The sequence below is a fragment of the Dipteris shenzhenensis genome, chromosome 18 (genome assembly GCF_047967505.1).
Source record: "Dipteris shenzhenensis isolate YYH24624 ecotype China chromosome 18, Dip_SZ_1.0, whole genome shotgun sequence".
In the NCBI taxonomy this organism is placed as follows: domain Eukaryota; kingdom Viridiplantae; phylum Streptophyta; class Polypodiopsida; order Gleicheniales; family Dipteridaceae; genus Dipteris; species Dipteris shenzhenensis.
Genome location: NC_141613.1, coordinates 7,374,138 through 7,395,108, shown reverse-complemented (window position 1 = coordinate 7,395,108; position 20,971 = coordinate 7,374,138). Strand labels below are relative to the sequence as shown.

Sequence of the window (20,971 nt, the reverse complement as noted above, 5' to 3'; positions counted from 1 at the left end):
TAAGGCTAGCACTAAAGAAGAAGGCCAAGCAAAAAGTTGTCCAAAATCTCTTCATTCAAGCTACAACTGCTTGTGAAGTCTAAACGATTTCATTTTAGTCTCTCCCAAACGAGCATCTAAATCTAGCTGATAGGGCAACCCACCATTTAAGATAAAAAGAATTATTGCAATACCAGCAGGCCGCAACTTGGACGAAAACTTCACAAGGTGAAATTTGCATGTCCGCTAATACGGCAGAAGCATATACCTAATCCAGAAACATTCCCAAACTCATCCTCTAAAAACACAACATAGTGCAGTTTCAATCTCACGATAGTCACTCATAAGATTGAAAACTATACACTCCATCATGCATAGCAGGGACTAGCTACTATGACATCCCCACTGACGTCATCAGCGCCCAACAATGGGTGTAGACCAATCAGTCAGTATACATATTACATTGACATACATTTACACATGCATAAATGCTATACCAATACATCAAACTTATCCACAGCAAACATTTTTAGAAAAAAAACTTGGATCTTTCACAAAGGGGAAAGGGGGGAGGGGGACACATGAAGGACTTTCTGATATAGAACTTGGGGTATGTGCCAGTATGGCAGATTCAAAGCAAAACAGAAGCTGCATTATGTCACAATATCGGGAGCAAAAAATATTAAATGCTATGATAGCTTTTGTCTTGAAGATACAAAAGCAAATAAACTTTGACTTACCTTGCTTATGAGATCCCAATCCGCCATACGTGACAGGGCAATCTGATGCCTGAAGGCCAAAACAATAAGACAGAAAGCCTTAAGTGTGAACAGTTTATCAGCTTGTCACAATCGAAGACAGACTGATACCTCAGTAGCATTTTCACAGAAAATATCAGGGTTCCATTCCGTACACTTGTGCATAGCTTCGGAGACCAAAAGCTAGGACTTTATCGTAAAGCTTCTGAATCATTCCTCTGCATATGAACCTGTCACAAACCTGGAAGCAAAATGCTGTTGATTAGCTTCAAAATGTTTGTATTATACAGCTTTGATTCATCAAAATCATCCTTTAGTACATCAGCATTAACCTGCATACCTGATGTTACTTAACACCTTGACCTTTTTCAGAAGTAGACAAACCTCAAGCTAATTGTGGTCAAACGCCAATAGGATAAGCTCACCACAAGATCCCAAGGACAGCATATGGCCGTGGCACCTCCCAATGGAGTATTTTCTCTTTCTTCTCCAAGATACTTCACCTGCAATTTGAAAATAACCCGATCATGATGGGAAAGCATAACCAAACAAGACTAATACAATTTGGAAAAAAATCAAAAATTTATCAGCTGTAAGATGAAGAGAGGAGGTAAAAAGGGTAAGAGGTACAATGAAGTCACAAAGGTCAAATTCAGTATTATATACCTTTGTAAGACTAGAATAAGTCCAATCATACAAATTTAGAATTTTTGTTGTTCTAAAGATCAAAAATCTACAAAGAAAATAAAAGAGAAAATGAAAGAGAAGAAAAAAGAGGTAAACAAAAACTTTCATGAAAAGCAAAAGGAAGACATACTTAGCAAGCAAAGCAACACTTATGTCGTCATCAGTGCCCAAGCATAAGCAGCTATACTGGGTTTCTAAAGACCCGCGGAGTCAAATTCAGTATTACACCACAAATGAAGAAAACACAAGGAACCTCATGCAGCCATCAGAATATGACAACTGTCTAACCTAAATTGAAAAGGCATGCTAGATTTTAGGAAATTAGCATAGACAACATTGGCTTTACAGCTCTCGTTGAATTGTTTTTCCACATAAGCTCAGATCACTTCCTCAAAAACACGTTTGCACCAAATAGGTTAGGGTTTTGCATGCAACTAAAAATACATCATTTATTGCTTTGTCTGAGTTTGTTGTTTACCAATAAATTTGCTCCAATACTTGTCCCAACTGCAAGCAAAGGAGCTTTTGGATTTGCTTCATGCAGATAGTTGATAATCATGCGCAAGTCCTCTGTCCACCCTGCATTGTAGAATTGATTTGACTGTACAGAAACACCACACAAGGTTCGATCAGATTTCAGGAAAACAACAGAAAGCTGTATATGAAGCTCAAGGTACAGCAATTGACCAATAGCAGAAAGACTCAAAATGGCTTGCTCTTTCATAATCAAAACATCTTCAAAAGAAGAGATGGCATCAGAGCAAAATTTCAATGTGCTATTCTAGTTGAAAGATAGTCCTCCCAAATGTCCTTTGTCCATAGTAAGGAAGGACAACGAGGTGTGCTTAATGATGCTTCGTAGGCCTCAATTTGAACCCTTAGTGATGTATGTCACCCTTCTAAAACACTGGTCCAACATCCAGCCTTCACCTAATACAGAAGCATCTAAGCTGAGGTTCAAATCGGCGTTTGTCCTTCAGACAGGTGCAGATGATCATCTGCTAATTTTATGCAAAATAAGTGTTACCTGACTGCACACCGAAAGACCATAATTTGCACTCTCATACTGAAAAGAGCATCCCTGGCAATTAGGGGATTGGTCCAATGACTACCCATGTAATCCCTCTTCTTCCATGGGACTGACAAAATATTCTACCATGGACAACAGTCCTTGCAGCACCATCGGCCACCAATGAGGTGCTGGCAAGGTCGATCAAACCAATCTCTCAAGTCCTGTATTTTGTCATTGCAGTGTGCTCGAAGACCATGCAAAATTTCTAAAGATGATTGCCAAGAGAATTCCTACTTGACCGATTGTTAAGCCTCATACCATGTATGGGATGGCACCATGCATTTCTAATTAGATGGCTATGTTTCCCATGTAGTATGGGTACATGTACATGCCTTTTGAAATTTTTAAACATCCCCCCTCCCCCTAGGCTATGCCTGGACCCTATGCAATCACCAAGAGATCGAGTCATAGGAACACTTCGCTTTCAAATGCCCCATGTACTACGAGATCAGAGGTCATTATCATTGCCTCTTCAGGGATGGTTTCAGACCCCTATCGGCCTCCTGTACTACCCAGATCTGAGATGCTTGGCAGCTTTAATCCATGAGGCTGTCCGACACAGGGATCAGTTGCTCAAGCCACGTAGGTGAGACATCCAAACCCCTCCCGAAGCATGATCATTGAGTTCTTCCAGCCATGCAGCACCAACCAGTAGGATTCACAGAGATGGCAAACACGAGGACCTGAGCCAGAGATACGATAGACTCGCCAGTGGACTGAGACAGATCATATTAGGGAACCTTCCCTCCATGCTCACCAGACCAGAGACACGGCCCACGGGAGTGACAATGGCACTTGTTCGTTGCGGGGCCAGCAGAGCTAGGAGATCCTCTGAGCATGGAGAGAGTTTTATCTCTTTGTATTGATGCCGTTAGGATCATGATTATGGTTTCTTTCTTTTTGTACTCATCATGGGTGATGATGCCCGCTTAGTGTCCTCCACCCCTCAGCTCATTGCATCAGGTTTTTTTAGCCTCACAGACCCTTTGGTCTTTCAAAGACTTTTAATATACTCTCTCATGAGGCCATCCGACAGAGAGAGGCCATTATCATATTGTCACGAAGGCAGGCACTCACCACTTCACACACTCTTAACGCAGCTAAACAAATGTTGGCATTGCATGCATCTTTCTGACTGGGCACCCTATGTCAAAGCCATATGGAAAGGAGTCGAGGCCCTAGCTTCTGTATGAAGCCACCAAGTGGCTTCCCCTCACACTTCCTCTTTTCCTCAATAAGGATCTCATATGGTTCGTTGTGCGTGTTGGCAGCTTAGTTGCTGCATTTTCAGTTATGTGGATATGCAAGACATGGGCTCCATTACCAAAAACAGCACTTTGAACCTGTTGATGTTTATTTGGGAACGTTTATCTAGGAAGAACATGGCTGCATCCAAGGCATTACGTCATCAACAAATCGGCAACCTTGAACAAGCACATCACCCCACTAGAGAATTTCAACATCACGGCAAAGTAAGATCATGGAACCTTCGTCAACAAGTACCATCAATTCAAAGAATTTTGTGGCAAAGAACATCAGTTCCAACAAACCATCCAATTGACATTTCAAGCATTCTATTGTTCCAAATCTTTTAGTTATTAATAAATAATCTGAAACCTAAAATGACATGTCAGTAGAAGCTAGGGCTTAGGGCCCTTCCTATTTCACACTGACACAATCTGCCTAATAAGAATGCATTTAAACGCATGCATGCAATGATTGGATGCCTAGAGTGTATGAAGTGGCGTGTGCATGCCTATGCAACGCATAGCCAATCACCTTAGGCAAATAGAACTGTGCCATGTAGCAACACTCCCTCATCAACGGTGAATGCATGTGGGTGTATGCCACCTCATGTGGGCCCTCAAAATCGATAACCACCACCAATGATGTAAAGGGTTCTCTACCTAAGATCTAGGGCAAAACCACCTAAGATCTAGGGTAAAACTACAACCCCAACGGTGACCAAAGAGCTAGTCCATAGTTCGTCACTCATGTCAGCACCCTTCCTTGCACAATTTATCAGATGGGAGTTGAAGAAACAAGTGTAGGATCCACTATGCTTTTAACACGCTTGCTCTCTTCAAGTGATGAAGAGGGAAGAGACTGAAGTGATGGAGAGTAGAAGTGGAACTCCCTCTTGTATAGCCCACCCAATACAGAGGGGAAGGTAACTCCCCACCGACCAGCCAACCAGCGAGTCGACTTGCCGCATAGCAGCCAACTAACATGTCCACATCATCAGTCAGCAAGTCCACATGGCACTTTTGCCACGTCAAAAGTTTACCACATCATCAAATGTTCAGTCTTGTGCAAGTTGCTATATTATCATCTGTATATTCATGTGTAGCCGGCTATCTACCACATCTAGTATTTGTAAGTGCCACCTCAACACCGTACATCTGCAACATCGCCCGCAAAGCAACATCATCTCCTTGGGTTGGTTGAATGCCACCTTTTGTATTCATCTGAATGCATATACCTTTGAAAGACTAGAATAAGTCCAATAATATAAATTTAGAATTTCTTGTTGTTCTAAAGATCAAAAATCTACACAGAATGCACACCAATGATCTAGGTAGACATCTCTTGTCCTAGACATGCATCCCATCTCATCAATATCATGGATGGCTGCACACTGATGTCATGCATCTTGCCTTCACCTATCTTGGGCTTCTCCTCATGTGGGGGCCTTACAGGTGAGCAACTAAGATATAGATGAAGGTAACAAATCACTGACCTCCAACAACACCCTTTGGACTATTGCCTTGTTGGATGTTCAGAAGCTTCTTCAATTTCCAAAATCAAGCCAATGACGCCACTGTGAAAATCCACACTTTTCGAGAATGCAAATGTGTGCAATGCATGCAGAATTTGAATGCCCATTGGCCCTCCAATGGGGAAGAGCGCCCTCGTGAGAGTACTTGTTTCTATTTCCACCTACATGCAAGGTGGGAGAGAGATGACGGATGAATGCAATGTGGTAGAGAGAATGCAACATGAGATTCACAATGAAAGGGTGATACCCTTTCTTTAATGTCCCTTGAGATCACTCAAGTTCCATCTTCCCATTTACACCTACCCTTAGCCTATGACCCATGCATCTACTATTCAATGCACCTTAATGCACCCTTCCCTTCCTATTGTCCCTAGGACCTAGACACGTGTGTGCACATTTTTATTAATAGAATAAGTATCACATGTCCAAATTCGATGCCGTCTGAAGCAGTGGCTCCAGCTCTACTAGTCCTATCTACTCAGATGATCCACCGCCATAACAAATCGGTCGGTGTCCATCATAAATACAAATACATGTTACACCATTGGCGTATAACATAATAATAATGTTTTAATGTCTGCTAATAACAGATTAGTGATTTCTCTTGTCATGACACTCCCTCCTGCTTGAATGGGCAGAAGTCCTCTTCTGGATCCTCTCTTGTCTCTTTCTCTTGCATACACTTCTCTTTTACTTCTGCATTTGCATCTCCTCTTCATAATCTGCAAATAATCTTCTCCTGGTAGTACACGATCTCTTCTGAATCCGAACTTAAATCTCATCTTGAAGTTCTGGTTTCTCTTGATGCTGAATATTCAAAATGCAGAAGTACCACTGCAGTGCCTCTTCAGTATCTCTTCATGCTCAGAATCCTCTTATGAATACTTAGCTGCTGAAATCTCTTTACAGTAACCTGCTCAATAAGCTTAAACACATTCTCAACAAATTGGTCAGTATTAAAACGATTCTCTCACCCAAATAGTTTCATTGAACTAGGTAGACATTGGCTATGGATGATTTTGCGATGGAGAGCTACTTAGTCTATAGAAACTATAGACCTTCAATCTCTTTTTCCAACTCTTCTATTTCAGCCCTATTTATCTTATCAGACGCTCTACACGGATTTATTCTCTGTCCATACTCTACAATGAATATGCCTACTCTCTATTCAGTTCACACATCCATACACCAGTGTTGGCTGAATGGATAGCATTTACTCTTGGTTCTATGTTCATCGTAGAGTCTTGGGATGAGGAGGTAGAAGCCTCACCCTCCTGCTTGGATGCTTTGCCTTTCCCTTTTACAGAATTGGTTTTGACAATTTTTGCTAATAGAGTAGGACATTTATGCCATAGATGCCCTGGCTTATGTTTCTTACATCCAAAACATTTTCCCTCCTTAATTAGCTTTTTCTTCTCATCATCAGTCATGGAAGGAAATGGTATCCATCCAAGACATGATTGGTTGTTAACATTTTGTACAATAGCTTTCTCATTTCCTTTGTTAAAGGGTTTATGCGGATTCAATTTCCTCTCGGCTATTTCAGCCAGCTTAGTGAGGTCCTTAAGCGTGATCGGGTTAAACATTTCAATCTCGTATCTTACTTTTGGGCTTAAGGCTGCTAAATACTTCTTTCTCCTATCTTCCTCACTCTTTTCGGGTAACTCTAGAGAGAGTTTCCAAAATCTGGCTGTAAAATCTGCATTACTCTCATTATCGAACTGCCTAAACCTCTCCTAACGAAAGGTCAGGTTCTCTTCATGCCTTGGTGGCATGAAAGTAGCTTTCAGTTGCTCCACGAACTTAGCCCATTCATGAATAGGCTCTTTTCCTATTTGTGACAAGGACCACCACATTACAGCATCCTTCTGCAGATGCAATGTGGCAAGAGCAAGCTTCTCTTGCTCGGTCTTGTCTTGATGGGCAAAGTGTAGCTCAAAATGACGAATCCAATTGAGGATTTTGTCAGCCTCCCTTGCCCCATCATATTTGGGGAACTCAATTCTCTCTCACAGTTGGAATTTGGACCTCTTAGAAGGGGCACTCAACTCTTCATCCCCAAATAAAGTCCTCTTAGTCCCTAATCTTGTTATAATGGACTGCTCAATCATATTGCTAAGCTGAAAAATCAGCTTATCAACAGGAGTCTCCTCTCTTCCTCTTGCACTTGGATTATAATCCATGTGTACTGGGCTTTGAGTTGAAGGCGTGAACTCATCACCTTGTTCTTGGCTGGTCTCATTTCTTCTTTCATTACGAAAGGAGAACTCCCTATCAAGAGGTTCTTGAAGGAGAGACTGCTGTAAATCTATTTGTGGGTTATCATACTCAAGATGTGAATAACTCTCACCTAATCCATCCTCTTCAAGAGGGGGTGAAGGTGTTCTTTCTCTCTCTCCTTGGGGTAATGGAGGAAAAGGAATAAGTTCATTGTTATATGTCCCTTCCCCTTCCATTCTTTCCTTTTAGTAATACAAGAGAGAAAATGTCTTGTTGTAATTTCAAAAAAAAAGAGGTTTATTTTACAGCAAAAGTCAAGTGTTGTAGAGTTAGTGGGACTTATCCAACTCCCGCTTCGTTTGTGTTGAGAAGACACTTAAAATGACCACCTTTCCCTTCTCTTTCAAGCTTTTCTTCTTGTATTTCTGCTGTAAACTGGTACGCTCCATTTGGGCTACTTGTTTTGAGCGGATTGGAGCTCTAGATACCGTTATAGGGGGTACTTGATGGGTGGATCACCCCCCTTAAAATCTTATTCCGATCCGACTTTCTGTTGGGGAGAACGGGGGATCCCTTTTCCTCATGGTTTAAGGCTTTTAAGGGTACATTCACATTGGGGGGGGGGGGGGGGGGAAATTCACCTCGTGAGGACACCCCGTTTACCGTATGTGTGAAAGTGAAGGCTTCCTGCCTTTCCATGCTTCATAAGGTGTAACAGTCTTCAATGCCCGTGTAGGTGATCTATTCAGCACATACTTGGCACACATCACTGCATCAAGCCAAAATTTATTGGGCAAAGACTTGGCCTTAAGCATGCATCTGGCCATCTCCATTGTGGATCTGTTTTTCCTTTCAAAAACAGGATTCTGCTGAGGAGTGTAAGGAGTAGTACATGACTGAATAATGCCCCGTGAAGACAGAAATGCATCAAACTCCTTTGACATATACTATCCCCCCCTATCTGTGTTGAGGGTGACAAGCTTGCATCCTGATTCATTCTCAACCATATTCAGCCATCTCTGAAAGCATAAGAAAACTTCAGATTTGGCTTTTAAAGGATATATCCAGAAATACAATGAGAGTCATGAAATACTTGTACCCCCCAATGGCATTTGTCCTCATTGGGCCACAGACATCACTGTGCACTAGCTGCAATTTCCTTTGTGAGAGTTTTGGACAATTCTTTTGAAAGGAAAATCGATGCATCTTACCCAAAAGACAACCCTCACATACATGTTTGGAAACTGTGTGAGTTTGAGGTACATCATTTGCCATATGCTGTGAATGTAGCTTTGCAAGAGCTCTATAATTGAGATGGCCCATTCTCTCATGCCAAAGATGAGTTTCAGCAAGCTGTGAATCTAAAATAGCCAATGCTTCAATAGAAAGTGCAGCTGAGTGATGATCAAGGTGATAAAGCCCTTTTTGCAAAGTCCCAGTGAGAACTATGGCATTGTCATTCAAAGATCATAAACTACGCATCTGTAGCCATCAAAAATCACTCTGAAACCTGAAGTAGCAATTGCTGAAATTGAGATCAAGTTGACTTCAATTCCAGGCACAAAGAGAACATTTGTCAAAGTGACAGGGTGACTTGAAATAGATGTGAACTGCACATCTCCAATTCCTTTTACAGCATATGAAGCATTATTAGCACATGTGACAGTCCCCCCTCGAGGTGCATCAGCTAAAGAGTGAAACAACTGTTTGCAAGATGTGACATGCTTTGAAGCACCACTATCAAAGTACCAGGACTAAGCATCATCAGCAGTAAAGAGTGCATCAGCTGAGGAATCAAATGAGCAATGGACAGCCCATGCCCAATCATCCTGAAGAGCATGTGCATGTGAAGCATCTTCTGGCTCATGGGATTCAATAGCACGAGAGGCATTAACTGTCAATCCTGCTTTCTTTTTCTCCAAAGCAATGCGCTTTCTGCATTCTTAAATGTCATGTCCAGGCTTGCGACAATAGTTGCATCTTTTCTTCTTTGACTTATCTGCTGTATTTTTAGATGCACGGGAGGAATTGCAGTTGCTATGCACAGATTTTGGCTTGCCCGTAGGCTTGGAAGCCTTGCCTCTTCCTGTCTGCTGTGAAGCAAATGCATGATCAGGAATAATGGCTTGTCTATTAGCTCTACTTTGCTCTTCTTGCAAAAGCAAAGTAGCTAGCTGATCAAAAGAATAGTGGTCTGGGTTACCCATGGCCACTAATCGAAGGGTTGTAGTAAACCCTTGATATGTATCTGGCAGTCCATTGAATGTGGTACTGACAAGCTGTGAATTTGGCACCACCTCATCAATGTTGGCAAGTTGTTCCATGAGGTCCTTGACCTTTGTCAGGTATGCATCCATAGAGTCACCTTCATTCATGCTGACTTCCTGTAATTGCCTTCTCAAATATGCAACATGTGCCTCATTGCGAATTTGATAGAGAGAAGCCAATTTATCCCAAGCATCCTTTGCTGTCCTGCAAGACCGGATGTGTGGAATAATGATTCTCTTGCATGATAAAGCAATACATGAATGTGCATTTGCATCTCTTGCATCCCATCTTGACTGTTCCTAAGTTGGAAGAGCAGCAGCAGGAGTGCTAGAGGATGAGGCATCAGGAGGAGTACCCAAATTTCCAACCCAAATCAAAGGGCAAATGCAGATTTGACCCAAATGTGACTATGGCAGGCAATGTTCACTGCAAAAACAGCAAATCTGGCAAAAGCCCCAAATTTAATGAGGGCAAATAGGCCAAAAAGAGGGAAAATGCAGAAAAGCCCCAAATTTTGCTGAGATTTTGCAAATGTGACCCAATGTATGAGAATCCGACTCAATGTCCTGCAAAAGTGATTCAATGTCTTGCAATCTGACCCAAAAGTACTGCAAACAAACAATAGATTGCAGCCCCAAATCCCAAAGTCCCAATGTTCTTGCAAGAAATTGCAACCAAAGAAGGTGAAAAGAACTGAAAGCCCCAAGAACTGCCAATGTCCGGATTCACAGCCAATGCCAGCTAGTATGGATTCTGATAACAGTTTCACAAGTGTGAAATTGTAAGGAATACCTGGAGCAGATACAAGTTGTACGGATCTGGTACGTTGTACAGAGCACTATACGGCGAATGTACGGAAGCAGGTACGATGCCTGTACGAAAGCAGGTATTGAACACGTACTGTGCTTGTACGGAGTGCAAGTACTGCTGTACGGCGATGCAAGTATGCTGTACGGGAAGTATAGAATCCAATGTACGGATGCAGGTACGAGGTAAGGGTGCCACACAGTACGATGTACGGCGGCGCAAGTACTGAATGCAGTACGGAGCTGGCAGAGTACGGTCGCTTTGTGTGCAGGCAGAGTACGGTCGCTCTGTGTGCAGACAGAGTACGGTCTGTATGGCTGTACGGCTAAGCAAGTACGGAGCAGGCTGTAGGTACGATCTCCGTACCGTACGACTGTACGGATGAAGGGGCAGTGAAGCTAAAGGGAGCTGATGTGAGTCCAGGTGCAAGAGAAGACGAGTCAAACCTTGCTCTGATACCAGTGTAGGATCGATGAATAGAAAGAGTGAGAGAGCAAGGTACAAAGAGTCGATAGATAGTGCCGTCATGTCAACTAAGATAATGAAAATAGAGAGTACAAGGTAGACCTAGGACTAAGTGTCCTAGGTGTCACATAGGACTAAGTGTCCTATGTGGCCTAAAAGGCACTAACACTACAAGTGCCTATATTTGCCTACAAGGCACATACCATGGCCTATAAGGCATCACTAGAACCACCAGGAGATGGCCTACAAATCATCATTTTGAGAGGGAAAGAGTGAGGGAGAAGAACAACGGGGAGAGCGTGAGAGAGAGGGGAGACACAAAAGATGTGGGTGTGAAGTGTTGAGCCACACCACAAACTCATAGGTTTTATTAGGATTAGGTTTTTCACCCTATGACTGTCTTAAGACAGTCATAGGTGTCATATCTTTAATAAAAGGGTGGCAATGTGCCTTTACCCCAACAACCTCCCACCTAAAGGCCAATGTGCCTAAAGGGGAGAAAAGAATAAAAATTACAGCAATATACAGTTACTGTATACAAGACCATAAAATAAGAATGGTCTCATCCTAATCCCATGATGTGGCGGCAATGTGCAAACCGCTCTGTAGGCAAGCTCTTAGTCAGCAAATCTGCAGGATTATCATCAGTATGCACCTTCACAAGCTCAAGTCGCTTGTCTTCCAGTACCTCCCTGATGAAATGGTATTTCACATCTATGTGCTTGGACTTTTGATGAAAGACCGGATTCTTTGCCAACATGATAGCACTCTGACTATCACAATGCAAAACTGGCATATCTCCTGTAATGCCCAAATCTCCCACCAGCCGAGTAAGCCATATTGCTTCCTTGCAAGCCTCAGTGGCTGCAACATATTCAGCTTCAGTGGTTGACAGTGCAACGCATTTCTGCAACCGAGACACCCATGATATAGCACCTCCTGCAAATGTGAAAATATAACCGGTAGTAGACTTCCGGTTATCTGCATTCCCTGCATAGTCTGAATCTGTAAAACCATGCACCAATGCATCCTGCCTACCATAGCATATGCACAAGTCTTTGGTACCCTTGAGATACCTCAAGACACCTTTCACTGCTTCCCAGTGCCGCTTGCCTGGATTTGCCATATACCTGCTGATGACTCCCACCGCAAAAGCAATATCCGGACGAGTGGCAACCATGGCATACATCAAAGAACCAACTGCAGATGCATACGGAACCTTGGCCATTTCAGCCTTATCATCATCTGATCTGGGGCTGTCCTTACTGCTGAGTTTTAAATGTGGAGGCAACGGGGTACTAATAGACTTCCCCCCCTCCATTTTAAACCTCTGCAGTACTTTGTCAATGTACTCCTTCTGTGACAGAAACAAAAGTCCCTTGGACCTGTCACGAGTAATCCTCATGCCAAGAATATGGTTTGCATCACCCAAGTCTTTCATGTCAAAAGACTGACGCAGTTGCCTCTTCAAAGCACTAATCTCCTGCTGAGATTTACTAGCAATTAGCATGTCATCCACATATAGAATGAGTAGCATCAAACTGCCATCCTTTGCCCGTTTGGTGTACAAGCAATGATCGGTCTCACACCTATGATACCCTTGGGACTGCATGAAGGCATCAAACTTCTTGTACCATTCTCTTGGCGCCTGCTTGAGTCCATACAAGCTCCTCTTGAGCTTACACACAAGCTGTTCTTTCCCTTTAACAGCATATCCCTCTGGCTGACTCATATAGATCTCATCATGGAGATCTCCGTGAAGAAAAGCAGTCTTCACATCCATCTGACATAAATCCATGTCCTCATGAGCAACAAGAGCTAACACTGCTCTCAAAGTAGTCATCTTGACTACAGGGGAAAAGATCTCATCAAAGTCAATGCCCTTCTCCTACTTAAATCCCTTGGCAACCAATCTGGCCTTATACCTCGGTAAAGCATTTGAATCCACTTTGACTTTGTAAACCCACTTGCATGGCAAAACCTTTCTGCCTGCAGGTAGCTGCACCAAGTCCCATGTATCATTTTGAAGTAGGGAGTCCATTTCAGATTGCATGGCTTTCTCCCACTTCCTTTTCTCTGTTCTTCCCATAGCTTCCTTGAAGCTGGAAGGCTCACCACAATCTGTCAGCATGATAAAATCAGCCACATTATTGGCTCCTGGAACAAACCTGTCAGGAGGCCGTTGTACACGGGTGCTCCTCCTAACAAAATGTTCCGGATTAGGCTGCTGTCTAGCCTGTTCGTCATGCATGACAGGTGGCTGTACCACCATATTTGGCTGTTCTACAGCCCCATTTGCTGGCATATCCAGTGGTGCATCATTGGCAAAATTATCTGGCTGATTTTCAGCCTGTATACCCTCTTGAACAGGGTTATCTACAGCAGCCTGCTGCTGCATATAAATGGGCATTCTTTGCTGTCCGACATCATCATAAATAACCCTCCTGTATTCCACAGGTTGCACGGGTTCTTTGTGTACACAATCCTCTTTAAAGATGACATCATTGCTGCGTATAATCTTCCGTTTAACGGGATCCCATAACCTGTACCCCATTTCACCTTCATCACCATAACCCATAAAGATGCATCTGGAAGACTTTGGTTCTAGTTTGGTGCGCAGTTCTTTGCGTATATGAGCAAAGCACTCGCAGCCAAACACACGTAAGTGCTTATATGAAGGTGGCTTGCCAGACCACACCTCCTCTGGCACTTTCAACTCCAAATCCTTGTTCGGCGACCTGTTAATTATGTGAACTGCTGTTTGCACGGCTTCTGCCCAAAAGCCATGGGGCAATGCAGCATAAGACAACATACATCGAACCTTCTCCTGAATAGTTCGATTCATCAGCTAACTCACACCATTTTGAGATGCATTATGAGGGGCTGTGAGTTCCTGTTTAATGCCCTTAGCTTCGCAAAACTGTCCAAAAGCATGTGACACATACTCACCCCCATTATCGGATCTGAGGCATTTCAGCCTGCGACCTGTCCGATTCTCAACCTGAGCGACAAACTTCTTGAAAGCATCTAAGGCATCGCTTTTATGCTTCAAGAAATAGACCCACACTCTGCGTGTGGCATCATCAATAAAAGTAATGAAATACTTTGCACCCCCTAGTGATAGCTGTGGCATCTCACACAAATCAGTGTGCACTAGATCAAGCGGTGCTCTATTTTGGGGAGTTCTCCTCTTATGAGGAGTCATAGAATGCTTGCCAAATATGCAATGATCACAAGTAGGCAAATCTGAAAATGAAAGAGACGGCAGATAACCCAAACGTGACAGTTCTTGCATTCCTTTAACGGACATGTGTCCCAACCGGCTATGCCACAATGAAACCTTTGGCAGCTCGGTTATGGCAACAACATGATTACCTACACTGGAAACATAAAGAGGGTACAAGGTATCACTCTTATAACCCTCAACCACTACAACCTGGCCATCAGTAATCACCCATTTGGAATCCCCAAATGTGGTGTGGTAACCACTGTCATCCAACAAGCCAGTGCTAATCAGATTTTTCTTGATTTGCGGCACATGGCGAACACCATCAAGCATAAATATGCGTCCATCAGGGAATACTATCTGTATACTGCCAATCCCTGCAATCTGACATGCATAGTTGTTCCCAAGGTGAACAACTCCATGAGTACCTGTGTAGGAAGTAAACCACTCCCTATGAGGAGTAACATGAAAGGAAGCACCTGAATCCAAGAGCCAGGTGTGCATGTCATGGCCATCAATAACCAATGTATGTGCAATTACAGCAGAAGAGCATAAAACATCATGCCTGTCACTTTCACTGTCTTCTGCTGCAACATTCACTGCATCCAAGTCATCTGCCTTGGCCTTGCCTTTGCCTTTGCTTCCACTGCCTGCATCCTTTGCCTCAGCCTTCTTGGCTTTCTGATCCCGTATAAACTTGAAGCACTTAGACTTCACATGTCCCTTCTTGCCACAGTAAAAGCATTCAATATCCTTTTTGCCACGGGACTGACTGCGGGATTTGGACTTGCCAGCAGATCTCCCCTTCTGCTGAGTCCTGCCTCTTTCCTGTACCTGCAAAGCATTTGAAGACTTGCTGCCCGCATTATTCTTCTTGCTCATCTCCTCCATAAGGAGAGAGCTCTCCACATCAGCATATATAAGAGTGACATTTGAATTAGACAGGGTGGTCTTGAAAGTGTCCCAACTCTCAGGGAGGCTACACAACAAGAAAGTAGCCTTGAACTCCTCATCAAGGTTCAACCCCTGTGCAATCAGTTGTGTAAAGATGGCATTGAACTCACTCAAGTGTGAGGTCATAGCTGTACCTTCCTTCATGCGAAGATCAACTAGCTTCTTCAACCAATAAACCTTACTGGCTGAACTCTTTTGGGCATACAACTCTGCTAGCCTCTGCCATAGGCCATAAGAGGTCTTTTCAGCTTGAACATTGAACACAAGAGAATCACTGAGAGTAAGCATGATAGCAGCCCTAGCGGACAAATCTAGCTCCTCCCACTCATCATCTGACATCCCAGATGGCTTGACACCCTTCACCCTTATGGGCTTAGAAATCTTCTTTAGCAGAAGTACATTCAAACACTGTTCTGCCCATAATGCATAATTGTGTGCCCCTTCCAATTTCTTTATGTTCAGAATTGATGATTCACTTCCCCCTGATGCCATATCAGATAAGGAAAGTACCTGACTCCCTGTAAGTCAAAAAATGACTGAATAAAATTCTGATTTCTCAGAAAAACCTGCTCTATCAAGAGCCAGGAGCACTCACAATAGTGCTGTTTTTACTGTCAAAAAAAAATCTGCAGCAAAACAGAAAATTTCCCTCCAGTTACTATATCTTCTGACACACTGTACCGTGCTCAAATAGGCATAAAACAGTAATTTCAGAATGCTGCAGCTGTTCCACAAGTGCTTTATCAGTGCTGCATCATCAGATGACGAAGCTTAAAACACTGCTGTCCTGGACACTTCTCCCACCTCAGATGAGGTATTGCACTGATTTTATATGCATAAACCACTTGTCATACACTGTTTTGTTCACTGAAAAGAGGCTCCAGACACTTCAGCCTGTCACAAACCTGCAACAGAGAATGGGACAAATCCCAAGCAATCACCCTTCTGCCAAGGGGATAAAAGGCATCTGAAGGTCTCAAACAGTAACTCAAGTGCTCTCAAGCAAAATCTGGGCAAAAGCCCGTTGATTTGACACCTGTACCAAGTGAAAAACACCTCAACACTGAGGTAGCATACAAAATACAACGCTCTCCTGGCACTTACACCTGACAATGTAATGCATACACGGCCCTGTGTACACAGTAACAACACAGATCCCAAAGTACAAACACTGAAGAGAAAATCTTTTGAGCACTGTCAACGATGGACAGTTAGGGACCGAGTAAACTCGATGCGCCCTGGCCAAGCGTGGCTCAACTGAGATTTTCAAAGTGTTGTACACAGAATGTGACCTGCAAGAAATGTCACTGAATACACTGTGGAAACAAGACCAATGTGGGCACCCTGGCTCCACACTGCCTCAAGGCATACACTGCATAAACTTCCAGGCAAAAGCCCTTTGAAAATGTCACCCAAAAGCTGAGATTTGCACTCAGCAAAAGCATAAAAGCCCTCTGCAAAATCAAGGCATTTGACCTTCCCGAAACAAGATAACTGTGCAACCACCACACACTGTGGTACTAGTCACCTCAAGCACGAGGGACACGAGGGTACTTGCTGTACCTTCTACACACAGTTGTGAGAACTGAACAAGCGGGAATGTAGAGCAGAGTGCTCTCTCTTTTTCTTCTTCCCAAAAAAAAAAAAACTGTTGTACCTGCTGTACTTGCTGTACCTACTGTACCGGCTGTACTTGCTGTACCTGTTGTACCTGTGCAGGGTACAAATCCCAAAAAAGAAATTCGAAATGCACCTTCCCTGACGCAACGACCTCCCTGTCGCAGTTCTCCCTGACGCAGTCCGTACGGCGGCGTCCGTACAGTACGACTGCCTGTACGGTGTCCGTACAGCGGTACGGACGTCCGTACCAAACCGTACGACGACTGTACGGTGCGCAACCTGGCTGCGCACACGCAGCTAGCTGCTGCTGCGGCTAAGGCTGCCCCGCGCTGCCTGCGCGCCGCCTTGCTCGATGCCCTGCTGCTGCCCACGCGCGCTTTCGCGCGTTGCCCTGCTCTACCCGCGTGAGCTGCCGGTGTGCTACCCAGCTCTACCCGCACGCGTTGCCTGCTCTACCCGCTGTGAGCTCGCTGCTGCCGCTGCTGAGGGCACGAGGCCTGAGGGGATAGGGAGGGTAGAGGGAGAGGTAGACAGGAGTGGAGAGGGAGAGGGAGAGGTGAAGGCTCTGATACCAGTTGAGAGAGAAAGAGTGAGGGAGAAGAACAACGGGGAGAGAGTGAGAGAGAGGGGAGACACAAAAGATGTGGGTGTGAAGTGTTGAGCCACACCACAAACTCATAGGTTTTATTAGGATTAGGTTTTTCACCCTATGACTGTCTTAAGACAGTCATAGGTGTCATATCTTTAATAAAAGGGTGGCAATGTGCCTTTACCCCAACACATTTCAGAGGAACATGTCCGGAAAGAATGCATTGGATGTATGTCTGCATGCTTGGATTGATCTTGTATACTCACGATATACCAAAAGTTGTGGGTCCAGATGGATGGCCATAAAGTGGGTAAATCATCTTGAAAAGTGCTTGTTTGCATGCATTGAGTGCTTGCATATGCTCTTGATGTACCTCGTGCTTTGGGTCCTACGGGATGTCCATGAGAGGATAAATCATCTATGTGAGTCCTACGAGATAGACATACGGAGCATCTTGTCTGTCTGAGCATGTATGTCTGCTGCTTGTGGAAGAATGCCTGGTTGTGTTTTTGAACTAATTGAGGCTTTGAGCTTCTACTTGCTTTGAGACTTTTGCTACAGGTTTTGATGGAACAAAGCAAAAAGTTCGGTGCAAACGAGGACGTTTGTTGTGTTTCAAGAGGAGGGTCTGTCACAAGGACGTGAATTTCTAAGCTTTAGGAATTTACAGTGACTTCCCTGGCCTCCAACTAATTAAAACAGTTCAAACGACACTTCGATGCAATTAATTCCATGGGCCAAGGCAAGGGTCTGAAAGTTAGAGAGGGGTAAAAATCCTCTTTGACCTAAAAATAGCTTCCAGAGCCACGTTTGGCAAGTTGGCTTGTGGGACAAGGCAAAAAGTAGAAATTTTCTTTGAGGCTTATTTCTGGACCACAGAAGAACAAGGAGAGGCAAGTCACAGGCTAGCAAAGTGCTCTAGAAATATTCTATGACATCGCCTTGCTGATTTCCGACTGCCAGGTAGAGCCATGTTTGGCAAGCTGGCTTGTGGGACAAGGCAAAAAGTTGAAAGCTGCTTTGAGGCTTATTTTTGGACCACAGAAGAACAGGGATCCCACGCTAGGAAAGTGCTCTAGGGATATTCTATGACATCGCCTTGCTGATTTCCGACTACCAGGGCAATTTGTGGGCTGTTGGTGAGCTGTCAGGGCTGCCAAAAGCTCAAAAACAAATTTTGCTTTTATGACAAGAGCCTCTAGAACAGTTTGTTTTGCTACATCAGGCAACTCGATTTGCTAGGATTTGCTAAGTCGCACTTGTCGAGGCTTTCCAGGGCTGCCAAACCATTTTTTCCTGTTTCAGATCCACTCTATGGTCACCAGACAGGCTTTCGGGGTGCCAGATTTGTACTAGATCCATTTCGCCTAAAAGGATTGGACTAACAAGAGCTGAAGGGAGCCAAAAGGAAATCGTTTTTGCTGTTTTTCACCTCTTCTAGGGCTGCTCTTGATGATTTCGCTTGCTAGAGGCTTGAGCACTGCTCCAAAAAGGTCCGCCTTTTTGCTTGTTGCTGTTTCAGCGTTCCCAGAGCCTTCAAATCAGTCAATTGCTTCCCAGAAGCTCTCCTACTACCTCATAATCTGCAGATCCTATTGCTTGTTGCAGGTAGCCTTTCTGTGTGCCACGAACAGCTAGGATTGGTTGTTTTACAAGTCTTTGTCGTGCTATGACTCCCTTGAAGAGTATCAGAGCTGTTAGGACAGCCTTGGTTGATTTCTTTCCCGCTAGGACTCCCTTGAAGGGTATCAGAGCTGCCAAGTTAGAACTATCAGCCAAAATCGGAAGAAAGGCTGCCATGGGCTATTGCACTGGACTGGGATGCCTTTGTGAGACTGAAATTGATGCATAGCAAGACGGAAGTGCCTGTGAACGGATATATTCAGTTGGCTGATTTCGGGTTGATGCACAGCAGTGCTTTTCTTGTATTTGGATGCCTTCTGAGTGAATGATAAAGAAATACCGAAAGGGGCGCTAAGTTTAGGGCCAGACAGGGGCAATCTAGCTCTTGATTTTGGTTTCTGTTATTTATTGGCTGTAATAATTCTCTAAGTGGCTGTAATCATAGTATTTGCTGGTTATTAACTATTCACTACCCTTTGAAATCTTCGAAGGCCGGTTTCACTTGGAGCTATCACATCTATTTTGGAGGTGTCTCCCAGTATTTTTAGCCTTGCTCCAACTCATTTTAGGCTAGACCAGTTCTATTAAACTCAATTCAGCTAGTGCTCAACCAAAGCTGGGAATATCTCCTTGATCTATTTCAGTCAAAACAGACATGGTTTTTGCAAAAGGGAGATCGAATTTCAGTCAAAGCAGCTCAACTTGTTTCCAATTACAAGAAAAGCGCCCAAGTTCTACTTCCGGATTTGCTGGGATTCTACTTCCGGACTTTGCCTAGATTTGTCTAGGTTTTGCTGCTGGATTTGCAGGATTGGCCTCGATTTGCCCAAAGTAGCTTGGATTTACCAGATTTGAGTGCAATTTTGTTGCAAATCCGGATTGGCACAGACTTGGGCCTGCTGCCTAAATTCTCAGTTTCAGTTTTGCTCCCCGGATCACAGAATTTCTTCTTGAGGTTTTGTTTAGCACCTTGCAGGAACAAGCACTCAAGAAGGACCACATTAAGTTAGCACTTGTAGTCAAAGATTGAAGTTAGTTGTGCAGAGAAATATGGTTCAAAATGACAATTTGTTTGGTGGAGCTTTACCTAGGAGCATAAACCTAATGGGACAAATTGCTCCTTATGGAGTTTCATGGTTAAAAATATGTCGGTTGCTAAACTGTTGGAGATAAGTGCACACTAAGTGTACTATTTCCTAGTCTACATTTGTCTAAGTCTAAGTCTAAGTCCAGTCTTTATGTCTTGAGTGTGTGCGATGTGGCACTTCTACAATTATCCCATAAGCACTCTTGCTTTATGTCTTGTACTTTGGCCCATATATTCAATGGGTCACATCATTGTAATATATCAGTCTAGCTTGTGTCTTGTCTACACTCTTCTCAAGGTATTTCTAGTCTTTCAGTCTCGTTATTTCATTTCCAGTTTCTAGTTCTAGTTCTTGCTTCCATATTCCAACATGGTATCAGAGCATGCAGATCCCCTCTCCTCTCCTCTCACTCTGCTGCAGCCATAGCTTCATCTTCTCCTTTCAGCTTATCTCTCTCTTCGCCTGCTGCCCCTCGCTCAGATCTGCCTCTTCTCTCCCCAGCTGCAGATCTGCCCTCTTTCTGCCCCGCCATTCCGCTCCAATCTCTGCGCCAGATCTGCGCTTCAGATCTGTGCAGCTCAGCCACAGATCTGAGCGCCAGATCTGCTGTCACACCAGATCTGCGCAACCCTCTGCTGTAGCGCCAGATCTGCGTAAATCTGCTGTCACTTCTGCACCTGCTATCCGTACAGCGTCGCCCGTATTCCGTACGACATCCATACGCTGCCGTCCGTACGCCGCCGTACGTCGTCGTCCGTACGCCACCCGTACTCTGCACGTCATCCGTACGTTGGCCGTACTCCGTACTCCGCTCGCCGTCCGTACATCGTCAGCAG

At 44.0% G+C, this 20,971-nt stretch overlaps 1 protein-coding gene across 1 annotated transcript in view; it reads right to left on the bottom strand.

Moving 5' to 3' along the window:
• The window catches only part of LOC147890749 (uncharacterized), a 118,278-nt gene that overhangs the window by 77,042 nt on the left and 20,265 nt on the right, over nucleotides 1–20,971 (bottom strand). The window contains exons 6-9 of the mRNA XM_087389529.1: nucleotides 1,903–2,025; nucleotides 1,163–1,240; nucleotides 893–978; nucleotides 720–768 (exon numbers count right to left, since the gene is read on the bottom strand). Of these exons, the coding sequence (XP_087245655.1) occupies nucleotides 720–768; nucleotides 893–978; nucleotides 1,163–1,240; nucleotides 1,903–2,025 (336 nt within the window). The remainder of the gene's footprint in view (nucleotides 1–719; nucleotides 769–892; nucleotides 979–1,162; nucleotides 1,241–1,902; nucleotides 2,026–20,971) is intronic.